This window comes from Carassius gibelio, chromosome A8, assembly GCF_023724105.1.
Source record: "Carassius gibelio isolate Cgi1373 ecotype wild population from Czech Republic chromosome A8, carGib1.2-hapl.c, whole genome shotgun sequence".
NCBI classification, from domain to species: Eukaryota; Metazoa; Chordata; class Actinopteri; order Cypriniformes; family Cyprinidae; genus Carassius; species Carassius gibelio.
In genome coordinates this window covers 18,603,745-18,622,927 of record NC_068378.1, presented here as the reverse complement: position 1 = coordinate 18,622,927, position 19,183 = coordinate 18,603,745, and the positions used below count along the sequence as shown (strand labels likewise).

Here is a 19,183-nt window from a genome sequence, read left to right as displayed (position 1 = left end):
AGTTGTGAAATTATAATTCTAAATAATCTTGTTTTATAAATTGATGTCTGTTAGGTCAGTATGTACTTTCTTACAGTAATACATTTTAAAACTTGTAGCCTAGTCATTGTTAACCACTACGTTGAAGCAATGTAGTTCGATCAAGATAAACAACATCAGATATTTAGAAACATTGTTTAATTTGTAACTATATATGTTATAGTGGTTCTCAACCTTTTTTTCCACTGGGCCGCAGTATGGTCCAAGTGCAAGCGGATTGCACATGTTCGAGTAGCAATGGGCTTCTTCACACTGCCTCCACATGTGCATTTGAGCTTTTGAAGCCTACTGACCACACACACCTGTCCGCGTGGTCATAAAAAAATGGGAGCATCACATTTGGGAGCACCACACACACTCTCCCATGACGGTCTCCCCACGGACGCGGAAAGTTTAACATATGGGTAAGATGCAGTCTGTAAAACGCGCACGGGAGCATGACTTGACGCGACATTGCAGAAAATGTGCATTCACAAATGTAGCCTATGTTGATCCAAATATGGAAAGCACATTCAAATTTAATAATATAAGGTTCTCTCCAGAGATGTTTTGGCACATTTCTTCAATTAAGGATGATTGCTATGTAAAGCCGCGTTTCCACCGCAGGAACTTTACCCAGGAACTAGGGACTTTGGCCTGGTACTTGGTGTGTTTCCACCGCAGGAACCAGGAACTAAATAAAGTTCCGGGTAAAAAAGTGCCCCTCAGAAAGTCCCTGCTGGCGAGGTAGTACTTTTTTAAAGTTCAGGAACTTTCGGGGGCGGGACTTTGGCGCTAAACATTCTGATTGGTTGAGTTCAACCACCATTTATTCGGATCAACATTTTCAAAATATTACTATTATTGTGTCATGAAATGTAATTTTAAAAGTATTTCAAGCGAGAATGTAGTTGTTTAAAATTCAAATCTGATGTTTATTTATATAGACAGCGCCTATTTTAAAATGTGTTTCGCCGATCTCTGAGACGGTGAGCTCCACGCAATCAGCGGGAGCTCAGTCCTCATGTATACGCCGAGAAGCAGCCTCAGCTTTGATAGACCTTCTGATATGTGCCGCTGGCTCTGATGTCTCTTTAGTGGTTAAACATAAAATATAATTCAGCTGCGGGGTAAATCTAACAGGTTTTCTCTGGTCTGTATTCAATTTATCTATATGTTAAAATGAAAATAAAAAAGGCAAATTTATATAATATTTTGTTTCATTGTAATGCCTGTATATATATACACATATCCCTGAAGTAAGTACATTTCTGCAGCTGTTATTATGTTAAAATGAAAACGAAAGGAGGCAGTGGTATTTAATATCCTATTTCGTGTTATTGTATATATACTGAGGGGAAAAATTGCTTTAGCCAAAGCCATCTGAGTTCACGCAGCATTGGTTGAGTTCAACCACCATTTATTTGGATCATTTTCAAATATTACTGTTATTGTGTCATGAAATGTAATTTTAAAAGTATTTCAGGCGAGAATGTAGTTGTTTAAAACTCAAATCTGTGGTTTATTTATAAAGACCGTGCCTATTTAAAAAATGTGTTTCGCCGATCTCTGCGACGGAGAGCTCCACTCGATCAGCGGGAGCTCAGTCCTCATGTATCCGCCGAGAGCAGCCTCTCCTGGGATAGACCTTCTGATATGTGCCGCTGGCTCTGATATGTCTTTAGTGGTTAAACATAAAATATAATTCAGCTGCGGGGTAAATCTAACAGGTTTTCTTTGGTCTGTATTCAATTTATCTATTTGTTAAAATGAAAATAAAAAAGGCAAATTTATATAATATTTCGTTTCATTGTAAAGGCTGCATATACACATATCTCTGAGATAAGTACATTTCTGCAGCTGTTATTATGCTTAAATGAAAACCAAAGGAGGCAGTGGTATTTGATATCCTATTTCGTTTTATTGTAAATATACAGTAGGGAAAATTGCAGTAGCCAAGACGAGCTGACTGAAGTTATCAAGTATAATATATATATATATATATATATATATATATATATATATATATATATATATATATATATATATATATAGTTACGCTGCTGTTTATAGATTTACCAGACTTGCGTAGTTGCAGACATCACACTCCCCAGTCGAATGCACAAAGTCTGAACTAACTACCGATGATGCACGTCCAAAATCAGCATACTTTTTTTTTTTTTTTGTTTTTTTTTTTTTATCAGCGGTACTTTGTATTGAGAAACGCGCGCGGACCTACGTCACCAGTCATTTGCCTAATCTTCCCGATACTTTACACCGCGGTGGAAACGCAGAAAGCAACAGGTCTGGGGGGAAAAAAGTTCCTGGGAAAAAAAGTTCCTGGTAAAAATGTTCCGGGTAATTTCGGTGGAAACGCGGCATAATATATGGTGTTCCCATTTGCCTGAACTTCAAGTAAAATGCAGGGCAAAGCGAAAATCCAGCACTCTCCTTCACTACTGATACTGGGACTATTATTTTTTTATGTGTTCATTCGCTGGCATTTTTCACATTTTTTTTTTCTCCCTTAAAAACAAATTTGTCTATTATGATGCTCAATTTTACCGAACTAATGGCTGTTGATTGAATTCTGGCAAAGTGGGCGCTTGTATGTGTTCGTTAAATGAGTAATGTTATGTTAGTAGATCTGATCATGTCTGAAAATAATATATGAAACACAAAATAATTTAACATAAAAAAACATTAGGCTATAGCTTATATTTCTTAAGTTTAATGTAAAAAATAATAATAATTTTAAAACAGAAAAATATTAATTGTGTTCAGCATGGTGGGACGCATTTGAATTCGTGACGGGCCGTGGGTTGAGATGATGCTGCTGCTAGCTCCATGGTTATTTAATAGGCCTAGCATATTGTTTCTTTTACGCGGCTGAAAATAACCGTGCTTTCTGTTACTGAGCCTGTGTCTGTCACTCGTCCTCTTAAAAGTGGAAGCTTGTGCCTAGCTTTGTTGCATTATATTGAAACTTTGTTGATGTTCTTTGTTCATGACTCTTTATATGGCGATAAAAGACAGCTTTGTTGCGTTTTTATAAGTGGGGATTGGGGGTGCGCCAATCCGGTTGGGACATAGAAGGGGGTGCACAGGAAAAAAAAGTTTGGGAACCGCTGCACTATAACATAACGGTTATGGAAATTAGAACGACAGTACATTTAATTAAATTGCAATGAAGTTACAAACGATCCACATCATTAAAGAGAATAGCCTCCGAAATATTTAAAATAAATAAAAACGAGGATCAATCTGAAACTTTTTAAGAGGGACAATAAATAACCTACACACGATCCACAACATAATTAAGTTGCAAAGAGCATAGGCTCAAACATAAAATAAAATGAAAGAGGATGCATCTGGAACTTTTCGAGTGCAGCGCAAAAGTCACTCAGCCTGCAGCGAGAGAGATATTTCCTCAAGATTTTTTATTTGCTCATTTTCTTTATCTATTCTCTTCGTCTCTGTTGCCTCAAAATCCTCACTCTCTCTTGGCCCCTCTCCTCCTGGCTAACAACTTTATCATAAGATGTCCGACTTGACAGTTTCTCTGATTTCAGCCAGTTAAGTATATTTATATTATATATTATGGAATGAATGAAACGAGTTGGCACGCATATTAGCCTGCAGTACATAAAAGAAGAACAGTGCGATGAAGACAGCATCTGTCTTCTACGTTTCCATCGAAAACTAATAAATTATAGTTTTTTTTTTTATTTAAAATAAAAGCGATTACAAAGGAAATGTTTACTGTTCATGTTTTTTATTGTATGGAAAAATCCCATTAAAAAAAACAGACCGCCATTACATTTTTCCTCTCGCGCACCACCACACTTTGGGAATCCCTGAACTAAACGATCATGAAGTCGCTGAAGAATATACTGCTTTAGATATTCCTAAATTATACGAAAAGAAAATGCATTTCGATGTACAGACAATATATTTACAAATTAAACAACGTTTATAAATATCTGAGGTTGTTTATCTTGATCGAACTACATTGCTTCAACGTAGTGGTGACTAGGCTACATGTGTTTTAAAATGTATTACTGTAAGAAAGTACACACTGACCTAACAGACATCAATTTATAAAACAAGATTATTTAGAATTATAATTTAACAACTCTCAAAATGTTACTTTTGTCTTTACAGGTCTTTCTTTTTGATATCCTGATTACAGTTTAATTTATAATTACTGTAACTGTCCTGTTACAACTGTATTTTGATTGAATGTGTAAACGATAAAATGTGTAAACTCAGACTTTTATGAAATAAACTAAACTCTTACCCGTGCTTCCCGTTCTTCATTCGTCATGCTGGATTACTGATGTAAAGGCTTAATTTCCGTTCTAATTAATCCATATTGCGCAAAAGGTGCGCAGAATCGTGCTCCTTGAATGCACTCAGTGGCTTATGATATGATTGGTTGAATGGTAAGCTCGCATCTGATTGGCTAAAGAGTACGACAGACCCACGTGGGAAGAGAGCTCTGCCAGGAAAGTCTCAAAAACACACAAATACAAATCTGAGTGGATTCGTTGTAAATGACGATTCGTACATTCAGACACTCAAACATTTTAAACATTCAAAGGTTTTTGTGCACAGTTGTATATCTACAAATAGTTTTTGCATTTGTGAAACGTATTTTATAAATATATAATTTTATTATGTGAAAAAGCATGTGAATTGCTTTTTGTGAATATATTTTTTTTTCACTTACGTTAATTTTTTTTGTGTGTACGTGAATTAGGTTTCATGCATGTGAAATTGTCTACGCATGTGTGAATCGTGTTTTTTGCGTGAATTATATTTGAGACTAAACTGCTTCCATAAAGAAGAGTCTTAAAGCGACAGGCACCCAGAAACGTTAGAGCCTTTTATACACATATATATGCACACACACGCATGCACACACACACACACACACACACGTTCACACACATATATTCTGTTGACTAAAATAACTACTAGAATATTTTATGACCTTCATGACAGAGAAAAGAGAGAAACAACATTTATTTTTCTATTTATACTTTGTATTGTATTAAATTAATATTCTTTTTGTCTTTATTTGCAGAAACCTTCTCTATATATGTGTCAGGAAAAGAGAGAGGAAACGTCACACTCACATGTCAATTAGAGACCAATAAGATTTCTGATATTATTTTAAACACTCTGTCAGAAATCATAGCTGTTTGCGAGACTGAAGAATGTAGAGGACGAGTGTTTAAAGAAGGAAACTGTGATGTCGTCATCAAGAATCTGAGCTTCAGTGACGCTGGGAAATACTTTTTGAGAATCTATTACAATAATGATCGGACAGACCTGGAGTACCAACTTCATATTCATGGTGACAACAAAACTGATCAAACATCAGCATCTGCTTCTTTAAATGATTACATTTGGTCACCAATCATAAATATGTGTTTATGGTCTTGATTGATTGACAGCATTATAATAATGACTAATGTCTTTCTGTTTTTCCTCAGATGAGATTTCTGTGAAAACAGGGGAGGAGCTAAAGATGTCTGTTCTGGTGTCTGACGCTGCTAAAGTGAAGACAAACTCTAGTGGAGAGTGGAAGGAGGTTTGGACGAGAGGTCACGGGGTTCAGAGCGACAGAATGAATGATACTGATGATGGAAACCTGATCATTAAATCATTTTTGGACAGAGATGCAGGATCATACAGAGTTCTGGACACTGAAGGAGAAATCTTGATCACAGTCACAGTCAGAGGTGAAAGAAGCTCAGTGAGGTTTAGAAATATCTTTAATATATAAACAGCAAATTCATACTAAACTGTGAGACTAACCTTTCAATATTCTGTACAGAATCAAAGGAAAAACTGGAGCTCACTGATGACATTAAGTATGACTGTGAGTAAAACAGGAGGCATTGAGAGCTTCACAAATCTGTTAAAGAGTGAATGTCAAACTAAAAGAAGTGCTCTCTGTCTCTACTTTTCTCTTCAGCTGTAGTCTCTTGGATTGCACTGACTGTGGTTGTGCTTCTGCTGGCTCTGATTCTGACTGCTGTCACGTTACACAAGCGTCTGCTCAGAGGTTACCTGCGGTGTCTCTCGAGGAGGACAAGAGCCCCAGTAGCACTGAGGACCCATAATGATGTCTGCTGAGGGCCCCACAGACTATGATTAAACTGGAGGGGTGTGCAGGACATTAGTGACCTCACTGCTGAACACGGAACTTTTCCTCAATCACTCATTTTATGGTTTATTATGTTATCATAGACATTGCTCCACCCTGCTCTGATGGTATTAATTTTATTTGTGCAGCTCTTAAAAAGTCTTAAATTTGATCTTAAACTCCCATCATACAATACTTCATGGTTTTTGTGAAATGTAAACTCTGACTGATCACAATCTTAGTAACAAAGTAGCTTCAACTTGTCCAAATCTCAAATCTTTTCTTGTAATTTGTCTTCAGAGTCAACAGATCTGCAGAAGATTCTCTCAACATATTTCTGCAGCATTATTTGTCATTTTCAGTGCTTGTGCACATTTAGACTAGAGCCCTACAGGAATCAGTTTAACTCTATCTGCATTTAGTATTTGTGTGAAACTGACTGAAAGATCTGGACTGGTCACTTCTACCAATCCGTATTCATTTACTAGGAATTATTGTTTCTGTTCTAATCCATTAACAGAAAAACATAGTAAAGTATTTATAAAATAATATAAATATAATTATAATATAAACAGTTAACATGTATATCTGTGCCAAACTGTGAAAAACAGTGTGCTTGTAAATATGTATATTCCTTACTTTTTTTCTATTTAAATATATACGTTTATTTTTATATGTTGCTTTTGTTTGTTTATTTGGGGATTTGCATTATTATTTGCATTATTCCTGTGCTGTGAAAGAGTAAATATTAAACTGTTTTTGTAAGAAACATTTTTCTTGGTGTTGATTTGTTGATTTGTATTTATGTATGAATTAAATAGTTTTAATATTTTCTTTTTCTAAGTTCAGAAAAATAATGCTTTATTGTCTTGATAACATTTTAATAAAATATGTAGATGTTAAGTTTACATCTGCTGCTCAAACTGTTGAGATCAGACTGAAATCATCATAGATCTTGTTTAAAATGAACTTCATCTGACTCTATCTCGACTCATACACATCTTCAGCTTTCACAGAATAACCAGCAGAGGACAATAAAGACCAAAACTCTCCTTTAGTGGGAGGAGCCAAACACATACTCTACTTTAGTGGGTGGAGCAAAACACATACTTCCTCTGTGTGATGGGGCATGTTCAAGTTCAAAACGGTGCGCAACGTTTTGCTACGGTTAACGGTTTGAACGTCATGTTTCCTGGAAACGTTGTGCACCGGTGAGCAACAGGGTTTGAGATGCGTTTTCTCTTGTTTGGTGGGTGTGTCAGAACTGCAGTCCAATCAGCACCAACATGTTTATAAAACACGCTGTATAGGGCTTGGGCGTCGTGACGTCATTACTTGGCGTGGCTGCCACGTTGAATGCCTCCTTTACTGCCACTCGGACTACAGCGCAGTGTTTAGACATACTCCCTCTCATCCGTGTGTCTTAATTTGATTAATTAAAAAAAAATCAATTTTAACCATTTTCAACCGTTGCTGTATTGTGGGGTGTAATAGCGCAACACTTAATCGCCATGGGGAAAATAAAATGAGAATGGATTAACTTTACACCGCTTTCCTGCTTGGAGGCGCGACTACGGAGACCATAACATCTGAATATTAATTTATATAGCTTAAGTCAGCATTGAAAATAAGGGAAATTTCTCAAGTTACTCATCAAAAATACGGGAAATTTCAACATTCATCTTTTTGTTGCTATCCCTCTGCTGACAGCAAAAATTCGTACTATAAAACTGCTGCAATAACTAACGTTAAGCGATTTGTGAAGGTCTCAGGTCTAACGTGACTTTAGTTACAGATTGGCTTGAAATCGTGCTCTCACAACAACCACGCTATCTCAAAAGCCCAACATCACGTTGCTTTCAAGTTAAGGTTGCTTTCAAGTAAGCAAAACGATGCTTTGAAAACATCTGTTTCGCTGGAAGGACAAGGAGTAGCAACAGGACAACAACACAGAGACTTGACAGGTCTGATGGAGGGGCTAACGGGATATTTTACAGGAAAATACTAAAACGGGAAAACAGCTCAAATACGTGAGAACCCCGGAAAAACGGGAGGGTGGACAGCTACTAACTACACTTTTGAAACACATTGTTAAAAGTCCATGTGTGAATGGTTGTTAGGACTAACGGTTGCTAAACTAGCAGCTAGGTAGAGCACAGCTTACCGGATTACTGTAACGTATACTGTTTTGCCTCTGTTCCGTTTCTATGATTTGCAGCTCCTGAACCCATCCATTTGTGACTGCGGTCAAGCCAGCCGCGCTTTGAAAATACACGGTCAAGCCAGCTGCACTTTTTTTTCCTTTGCGCGTGTAATCATGCACTTACGGTACGGGTTCTGAGAGCAGTCAAAATGCATGTAAAGAAGCTGTCGTACACACGTTTCCTTTATACTTTAGCTTATTTTAACTCATTATTGTATATAAACGTTTGTGTTTTGTTCATTATTTTAAATCGTTTATTAGAGATTATAAATTACAATATTAATGATTTTCATTCTTTGTTTTTTTCATGTTTGAGTGTGTGTGTATATGTGCATATATATATGTATATGTGTGTGTGTATATACAGTTTTGTTCAAAATAATAGCAGTACAATGTGACTAACCAGAATAATCAAGGTTTTTAGTATATTTTTTATTGCTACGTGGCAAACAAGTTACCAGTAGGTTCAGTAGATTGTCAGAAAACAAACAAGACCCAGCATGATATGCACGCTCTTAAGGCTGTGCAATTGGGCAATTAGTTGAAAGGGGTGTGTTCAAAAAAATAGCAGTGTCTACCTTTGGCTGTACAAACTCAAAACTATTTTGTACAAACATTTTTTTTTCTGGGATTTAGCAATCCTGTGAATCACTAAACTAATATTTAGTTGTATGACCACAGTTTTTTAAAACTGCTTGACATCTGTGTGGCATGGAGTCAACCAACTTGTGGCACCTCTCAGCTGTTATTCCACTCCATGATTCTTTAACAACATTCCACAATTCATTCACATTTCTTGGTTTTGCTTCAGAAACAGCATTTTTGATATCACCCCACAAGTTCTCAATTGGATTAAGGTCTGGAGATTGGGCTGGCCACTCCATAACATTAATTTTGTTGGTTTGGAACCAAGACTTTGCCCGTTTACTAGTGTGTTTTGGGTCATTGTCTTGTTGAAACAACCATTTCAAGGGCATGTCCTCTTCAGCATAGGGCAACATGACCTCTTCAAGTATTTTAACATATGCAAACTGATCCATGATCCCTGGTATGCGATAAATAGGCCCAACACCATAGTAGGAGAAACATCCCCATATCATGATGCTTGCACCTCCATGCTTCACTGTCTTCACTGTGTACTGTGGCTTGAATTCAGAGTTTGGGGGTCGTCTCACAAACTGCCTGTGGCCCTTGGACCCAAAAAGAACAATTTTACTCTCATCAGTCCACAAAATGTTCCTCCATTTCTCTTTAGGCCAGTTGATGTGTTCTTTGGCAAATTGTAACCTCTTCTGCACATGCCTTTTTTTTAACAGAGGGACTTTGCGGGGGATTCTTGAAAATAGATTAGCTTCACACAGACGTCTTCTAACTGTCACAGTACTTACAGGTAACTCCAGACTGTCTTTGATCATCCTGGAGGTGATCATTGGCTGAGCCTTTGCCATTCTGGTTATTCTTCTATCCATTTTGATGGTTGTCTTCCGTTTTCTTCCTCGTCTCTCTGGTTTTGCTCTCCATTTTAAGGCATTGGAGATCATTTTAGCTGAACAGCCTATCATGTTTTGCACCTCTTTATAGGTTTTCCCCTCTCTAATCAACTTTTTAATCAAAGTACGCTGTTCTTCTGAACAATGTCTTGAACGACCCATTTTCCTCAGCTTTCAAATGCATGTTCAACAAGTGTTGGCTTCATCCTTAAATAGGGGCCACCTGATTCACACCTGTTTCTTCACAAAATTGATGACCTCAGTGATTGAATGCCACACTGCTATTTTTTTGAACACACCCCTTTCAACTAATTCAACTAATTGCCCAATTGCACAGCCTTAAGATCGTGCGTATCATGAATGCTGGGTCTCATTTGTTTTCTGAGAATCTACTGAACCTACTGGTAACTTGTTTGCCACGTAGCAATAAAAAAATATACGAAAAACCTTGATTATTCTGGTTAGTCACATTGTACTACTATTATTTTGAACAATACTGTATATATATTATATATATATATTATATATATATATATATATATATATATATATATAATATTTATATATATATAAATATATATATATATTGCATTCTACCAATTGCACTGTCCCAGTTTCCTACACAAAGAAGTGTTCCTTTATATGTTAGCTCATTCTTTCATATCATATGTATTCAGAATGACCCTGACTATCACTGTATTAATATTCAAGGCATTTTACTGTATAGTTTTGGAGAAAACTAAAAGCAAATTCACCCAAAACATCAAACTCCATTGTTGCACTTAAACTTTTCCCCATATTCCAACATTAATAAAAAGGGTTGCTTTATAGGTTAGCTCAATATTTCAAGTCACATGTATACAGAGTGAGCCCGACTATCACTGGATTCATTTTCAAAGCATTTTACTGTATAGTTTTGGAGAAAACTAAAAGCAAATTCCCGCAAAACAACAAAATGAATCCTAGCAATTGCAGTGTGTCCCATTTTCCAACATCCATAAAAAGGGTTGCTTTATAGGTTAGCTCAATATTTCAAGTTATATGTATTCAGAGTGACCCGGACTATCACTGTATTAATATTCAAGGCATTTTACTGTATAGTTTTGGAGAAAACTAAAAGCAAATTCACCCAAAACATCAAACTCCTATTGTTGCACTTAAACTTTTTCCCATTTTCAAAAATTCATAAAAGGTGTTCCTTTATAGGTTAGCTCATTCTTTCAAGTCATATGTATTCAGAGTGACCCCTACATTCACTGTATTAATATTCAAGGCATTTTACTGTATAGTTTTGGAGAAAACTAAAAGCAAATTCACCCAAAACATCAAACTCCATTGTTGCACTTGCACTTCTTCCCATTTTCCAAAATTCATATAAAGTGTTCCTTTATAGGTTAGCTCATTCTTTCAAGTCAAATGTATTCAGAGTGACCCAGACTATCACTGTATTAATTATCAAGGCATTTTACTATATAGTTTTGGGGAAAACTAAAAGCAAATTCACCCAAAACATCAAACTCCATTGTTGCACTTAAACTTTTTCCCATTTTCAAAAATTCATATAAAGTGTTCCTTTATAGGTTAGCTCATTCTTTTAATGTATATGTATTCAGAGTGACCTAGACTATCACTGGATTCATTGTCGAGCCCCCATGAGAATGGGATAGAACATCCTATTAGTTATTATTCTCGTAAGTTTAATAAACATCAGCTGAATTACTCCACAATTGAAAAAGAAGCTCTTGCTTTATTGTTTGCGTTACAACACTTTGAAGTCTACCTTGGTTCCAGTAGTCTTCCGATTGTGGTTTATACAGATCACAATCCTCTTGTGTTTTTAACTCGAATGTGCAACCACAATCAGCGTTTAATGCGCTGGGCTCTTATTGTCCAGAGCTACAATTTAGAAATCAGACATAAGAAGGGTTCAGAGAATGTCTTAGCTGATGCTCTCTCAAGAGCGTAGTTGGGTATGGTGTTTATTTTACAAACGAGTTTGTTCTTAAGGGTGGGAGTGTTACATCCATAAATTCCTGTGAGTGCCTGCTCTCTCTCTACAAATATTTACAACTCAGAAAAACAAACAAAAAGAACACAAATAAACCCAAGAGAAAGAGGACGCTAGTGACGCCAAAAGAAAGAAAGAAACAAAACAAAATCACTTCTAACTTATTTTAAACCTCTAACCTAACTAAAGAAAAAGCAAATCTTCAGCGCCAGGCGCCATAATTTTCCCTATTCTCAACTAATAAAAAAAACCAAACATACAGAGGGTGGCGTTCACCTCTTACCTAGGGTGTCTAAACAGATTGAGTTACCTAAATGTTGCACAATGGAAGTCGCACGACATCTTTCCTATCCACCTTCCTCTTGGGTAAGGAGTAAACGTCTTAGAGCCTAAGCTCAGCAAAGCTCAAAGAGCAACGCCATCCAAGTCACAAGGTGACAAAAACAAACAAAATGGCAAATCAAAAAGAGGCAAGGTTCAAAAGAAAAATGGTTAAAACAAACTAAATGAAATTTGGCATAAACACAAGAAACAAAAATCAAATCAAGAAACAAGTAACATATCAGCAAAAACCCAGGAAAGCAAAAAGGTCTCCAGTTCACTTCCTTGCACGTCCTTTTATCTGATGGTGGAAACTTTTACTGGCACTGGATAGGTCGGTGTCACATTGATTAATGAAGATTGACAGCTTCCAGAGCCAATCAGCAGACAAGGGAGGCGCCTAAGAGATTGACAGCCAGGGAGGGAAAAAGCGAGAGAGAGAGAGCAGGCACTCACAGGAATTTATGGATGTAACACTCCCACCCTTAAGAACAAACTCGTTTGTAAAATAAACACCATACCCAACTACGCTCTTGAGAGAGCATCAGCTAAGACATTCTCTGAACCCTTCTTATGTCTGATTTCTAAATTGTAGCTCTGGACAATAAGAGCCCAGCACATTAAACGCTGATTGTGGTTGCACATTCGAGTTAAAAACACAAGAGGATTGTGATCTGTATAAACCACAATCGGAAGACTACTGGAACCAAGGTAGACTTCAAAGTGTTGTAACGCAAACAATAAAGCAAGAGCTTCTTTTTCAATTGTGGAGTAATTCAGCTGATGTTTATTAAACTTACGAGAATAATAACTAATAGGATGTTCTATCCCATTCTCATCCTCCTAAATAAGAACGGCACCAGCACCCACGGCGCTCGCATCAACCTCCAATTTAAAAACACGAGTACAATCAGGTGCCATTAAAACAGGTGCATTACACATCAAAATTTTGACTGAATCAAAAGCATGCTGACTCTCAGCAGACCACTCATAAGTTTTAGAAGGGCTGAGTAGTGAAGTAAGAGGACTCACGATTGTAGAGAAATTCTTGCAGAAGCTACGATAATAGCCTGCCATACCCAAGAACCTCCGCAACTCTCTACGGGTAGTAGGAACCGGAAATTCCATTATTGCCGTGACCTTGGCCTCTACTGGTCGTACTTGGCCTTGACCAACCTCCTTACCCAGGTAAGTGACCGTTGCTTTGCCAAATTCACATTTTGCTAGGTTAAGAGTTAAATTTGCTTTAACCAGTCGTTCAAATACTGTTCTTAACAGTCCAATATGTTCGGTCCAACTCAACGAATACAACACCAGATCATCAAGATACGCATTGCAATTTGGTACATCACGTAAAACTATATCAACGAGGCGCTGGAATGTTGCTGGGGCATTTCTAAGCCCGAAAGCCATCGCTGTATACTGAAGGAAGTTATCTGGGGTTACAAAGGCTGAAAGCTCTGAAGCTTGTTGGGTGAGTGGAACTTGCCAATATCCTTTCAGCATATCAAGCTTTGTAATGAAACGTGCAGAACCGATGTTATCTATACAATCCTCCATTCGAGGTAACGGGTAACTGTCTGGCACAGTCACAGCATTTACCTTACTGTAATCAGTGCAGAATCTGAAGGTGCCATCGGGTTTGGGAACAAGCAGGCACGGAGAGCTCCAGGGACTGCAACTGGGCTTGGCTAAATCATTTTCCAGCAAATACTCTACCTCTTGACGCATAACAGATCTTTTTACGGAGTTAACACGATAAGAATGTTGCTTAATAGGACAAGCTCCATTCACCTTAATATCATGTTTCAGGACATTTGTTTGTGTAGGAACATCTCCAAACAGACATTTGAAATCAGAAAGTAAGGTTACAATGTCTATCCTCTGATCCACAGTCAAATGATCAAGATAGGAGCTTAGATCTTCTAAAATCTCTGAATTTGCTAACCTTGTACCCTGCTGAAAAGCCTGACGAAGCACCACACCATCTGTGTCCACACCCAAGATACTAGGAGATGGCGCCAAATCCACAGCTATCGCAACAGAAGAGACCGCGGGCCCTGCAGTCTGTTCCACAGCACTTGCGGTTGACGACTCTCTAGTATGATAAGCCTTTAACATGTTTAGATGACAAACACGGGTTTTTCGTTTTCGATCAGGTGTGTACAACATGTAATCAGTTTCACTCATTCTCTTTTTCACAACATAAGGACCAAAGAAGCGAGCAGACAAAGATGATCCTGGGACAGGTAACAGCACAAGCACTTCATCACCCGGTTGAAATGATCGCACTACCGCTTGCTTATCGTATTTACTCTTCATGTCTTTCTGAGCATTAGCAAGCGATTCTCTAGCTAGTGACCAAGCAGTATGAAGACGATCTCAAAACGTGCATACAAAATCCAACACATTAGTGTTTGAACTCAACTTGGGCTCTAAAATCTGTTCTTTAAGAATTTTGAGTGGACCTCTAACTTGGTGTCCGAACACAAGTTCGGCTGGGCTAAAACCAAGAGATTCTTGACTGGTCTCTCTGACAGCAAATAAAACTAAGGGAACCCCCTCATCCCAGTCTTTTGCAGTGTCCTGGCAATATTTCTAAAGCATTGATTTAAGAGTTTGGTGAAAACGCTCAAGTGCACCCTGACTCTGCGGATGGTATGCACTTGAGACTCTGTGAGAGATTGCCAGTGACTCGAGTACTTGTTTAAAAAGTTTTGATAAAAAGTTTGTACCTTGATCAGTTTGCACTATTTTTGGAAGTCCAAAAGTGGAAAAGAATTTCACCAATGCTTTTATGACGACAGGCGCAGTGATTTTTCGTAGTGGAATCGCCTCTGGGAATCTAGTAGCCACACACATCATGGTTAATAAAAATTGGTTACCAGACTTAGTCTTAGGTAATGGACCAACGCAGTCTACCATCACATGTTCAAACAGTTCTCCAATCGCAGGTATAGGACACAAAGGAGCAGGTGGAATTCTCTGATTCGGTTTCCCGACAATCTGACAGGTATGACAAGTACGGCAATAATGAGTGACATCTTTTTTTAATCCTGGCCAAAAGAAATGGCTCAAAATCCTATTATAGGTCTTCGTAACTCCTAAATGACCAGCAAGCTGGTGATCATGAGCCAAGCACAAGACATGTTGACGATAGGAAAAGGGGACAACAATTTGATAAACAACATTCCAGTCTGAATTCTTGTCAACATGAGAACACCATTTTCTCATCAATAAGTCATTATCAATAAAATAAGCAAATTTATTTTCCTTAGCTCCATCAAGGGAGAGAGCAGAATTAAAAGAAGTCACAAGAGTTTTATCCTCCTTCTGCGCAGCAATAATTCTCTCACGTGACACTGGTAATTTGAGTAAATCTGCGTCAGACACAACTACACCTTTATTCTCAGTCTTTGAACCATTTTTCTTTTCAAGATTCATATCCAGTGATGCGTCACCTGACAACAGTGGAAACATGAAGGTATTAGACAGATCATCTACATCACCTACTCTGCGCGACTGAGCACGTGTGACGGCACAGGCTGGAAAAACATCAGGGTAAGTTTCAGACAGCACCTCGAACTCACAAAATACATTTGGTTCATCAACAACTTCAATAACAGGCATTACTTTTCCTCCTGCCAGGTCATTTCCAAGGATAAACTCAACACCCTTCACAGGAAGTGAAGGACACACAGCAACTCTTACGAAACCAGTACACAACTCGCTTTGTAAGTGCAAACGATGGAGCGGGAATTTCACACAACCCATCTCAATGCCCTGAACAATCACGCTAGAACCACAAAAGGTGTTGTCAGACAGCTGTAATTTACCTGCCAAAATAAATGATTGCATGGCACCAGTGTCCCTGAGTATTCTTACTTCTTCCTGGTCCTCTCTTATCCCACTCAGTGATATTAACCCTTTCGACACAAAGGGCCGATAACTTTAGATTGAAGATTAAGATTTAGATTTAAGATTTAAGAGCTTTCACAAACCCCACGCTCTTTGGTTGTGGTTGCTGCTTGCGCTTCAATGCCAAGCAATCTGCAATCACGTGCCCTTTTTTGTGACAGTAAAAACATTCACGCTCCTCTTTATTATGAAGGGGACTAAATCTGAAACGTGATGCTTGAGATTGTGAACAGTCAATCTGTAACTTTTCAGGACGTGCAGAAGCAAATACATTCTTGTGGGTTAAAATAAACTCATCTGCAAGTACCGCTGCGTGTGACAAAGTAGTCACCTTCTGTTCACTAAGGTATACTACTATGCGTTCAGATAAGCATCCCTTAAATTTCTCTAGCAGTATCAACTCTCTTAAGGAGTCAAAATCACTCACTTTACTGGCAGCACACCATTTATCAAACAACACTCCCTTCTCCCTAGCAAATTCCACAAATGTTTGTGGAGGACTCTTTTTGTGTTTCCTAAAACGTTGCCTATAAGCTTCCGGAACCAACTCATATGCTCGCAGGATAGCAGACTTCACAGACTCATATTTCAGACTCTCTTATAACGATAATGTAGAACAAACCTCTTGCGCTTTACCAAACAATCTACATTGTAAAAGCAGAGACCAAACCTCCTTAGGCCAATGAAGAGAAGTTGCGATGCGTTCAAACGCACTGAAGTAAGTATTGACCTCTGTTTCTCTAAATTGAGGAACAAGTGCAATGTGTTTACCCACATCAAAAGCATCTGGGGCTAAACCAACCCGCGGAGGAGTAGAAGAGACTTGAGCAGGGACTGGCTGTAAAGCGGAGCCGGTAGCAACGTTTGATGCACCCAGCTCAAGCTGCTTCAGCTTCACCTGCGTCTCAGCCTCAATTTCCAGCTTGCGTACTTCCAACTGCAAATTCAGTTCTGCTTGGCGTACCTGGGCTCTCTCTAGCGCTTCATAATGCAAACGGGCAAGGCGGACCTTCAGTCGCGATCCATCCCGTGAATCAACAGAACTGGGTGAAAACGGCTCAAACGGTGGTAAGCCGGCCTTGGCTTTGACCTCTGCCTCCACGTCAGCATCAGCTCCATCACTACGCTTGTCCTCCTCCCCAGAACTGAATTGCGCCAGAGCCACGCCATCCACGTTAACATCTCCACCCGTTTCACTGCCCCCAGCGTTTGACATAGGCAACACCTGCAACTCATTCAAACGCAAGATCAGTGTTTGTTTTATTTCTTCTTTAAGAGACTGTTTACTAACGACAATCTGAAAATGGTCTGCAATCTGCAATAAATCCTGCTTCCTGCATGAGTTAATTTGCTGTACAGATGGACTGATAACAAAATCTTGCAACTTAAACACTTCCATAATTAATAACCAACCTATAAGAATTACACTACTACACCACATTAGAAAATCCTATACTGTCGCAGTACAAACAATGCAATGTCCATTTCTTTGCCACCAACACATTTACAAAGTTACCACAATTAACACACTCTTTTGGGATTAATTGATCCCGGACGAGCCCCCATTAAATGTTATGACCCTCTTAAAATGGTCTAGGGGTAAAAGGAGTAACATTCAAAATTCTTGTGGTAAACCTGTAAACCTGATGGAGGCAGCAAGAGACAATGCAGAGACACTGGTTGCCAACAAATTTGATTTATTGTACAACGTGAAAATCCAAATAACTACCAAAAAGAATATAAATCATTAAAGAGACAACCAATATATACAAATATTTACAACTCAGAAAAACAAACAAAAAGAACATAAATAAACCCAAGAGAAAGAGGACGCTAGTGACGCCAAAAGAAAGAAAGAAACAAAACAAAATCACTTCTAACTTATTTTAAACCTCTAACCTAACTAAAGAAAAAGCAAATCTTCAGCGCCAGGCGCCATAAACTTCCCTATTCTCAACTAATAAAAAAACCAAACATACAGAGGGTGGCGTTCACCTCTTACCTAGGGTGTCTAAACAGATTGAGTTACCTAAATGTTGCACAATGGAAGTCGCACGACATCTTTCCTATCCACCTTCCTCTTGGGTAAGGAGTAAACGTCTTAGAGCCTAAGCTCAGCAAAGCTCAAAGAGCAACGCCATCCAAGTCACAAGGTGACAAAAACAAACAAAATGGCAAATCAAAAAGAGGCAAGGTTCAAAAGGAAAATGGTTAAAACAAACTAAATGAAATTTGGCATAAACAAAAGAAACAAAAATCAAATCAAGAAACAAGTAACATAACAGCAAAACCCCAGGAAAGCAAAAAGGTCTCCAGTTCACTTCCTTGCACGTCCTTTTATCTGATGGTGGAAACTTTTACTGGCACGGTAGGTGATAGGTCGGTGTCACATTGATTAATGAAGATTGACAGCTTCCAGAGCCAATCAGCAGACAAGGGAGGCGCCTAAGAGATTGACAGCCAGGGAGGGAAAAAGCGAGAGAGAGAGAGCAGGCACTCACAGGAATTTTTGGGATGTAACACACATGTATACAGAGTGAGCCCGACTATCACTGGATTCATTTTCAAAGCATTTTACTGTATAGTTTTGGAGAAAACTAAAAGCAAATTCCTGCAAAACAACAAAATGAATCCTAGCAATTGCAGTGTGTCCCATTTTCCAACATCCATAAAAAGGGTTGCTTTATAGGTTAGCTCAATATTTCAAGTTATATGTATTCAGAGTGACCCGGACTATCACTGTATTAATATTCAAGGCATTTTACTGTATAGTTTTGGAGAAAACTAAAAGCAAATTCACCCAAAACATCAAACTCCTATTGTTGCACTTAAACTTTTTCTCATTTTCAAAAATTCATAAAAGGTGTTCCTTTATAGGTTAGCTCATTCTTTCAAGTCATATGTATTCAGAGTGACCCCTACATTCACTGTATTAATATTCAAGGCATTTTACTGTATAGTTTTGGAGAAAACTAAAAGCAAATTCACCCAAAACATCAAACTCCATTGTTGCACTTGCACTTCTTCCCATTTTCCAAAATTCATATAAAGTGTTCCTTTATAGGTTA

General features: G+C 38.1%; 1 protein-coding gene across 1 annotated transcript in view; it reads left to right on the top strand.

Moving 5' to 3' along the window:
* Positions 1–6,942, top strand: part of LOC128018752 (uncharacterized) — a 33,122-nt gene extending 26,180 nt beyond the window's left edge. Inside the window, exons 3-6 of the mRNA XM_052604491.1 lie at positions 5,108–5,380; positions 5,520–5,768; positions 5,864–5,908; positions 6,005–6,942. Of these exons, the coding sequence (XP_052460451.1) occupies positions 5,108–5,380; positions 5,520–5,768; positions 5,864–5,908; positions 6,005–6,165 (728 nt within the window). The 3' untranslated portion in view covers positions 6,166–6,942. The remainder of the gene's footprint in view (positions 1–5,107; positions 5,381–5,519; positions 5,769–5,863; positions 5,909–6,004) is intronic.
* Positions 6,943–19,183: the final 12,241 nt, after the last annotated feature.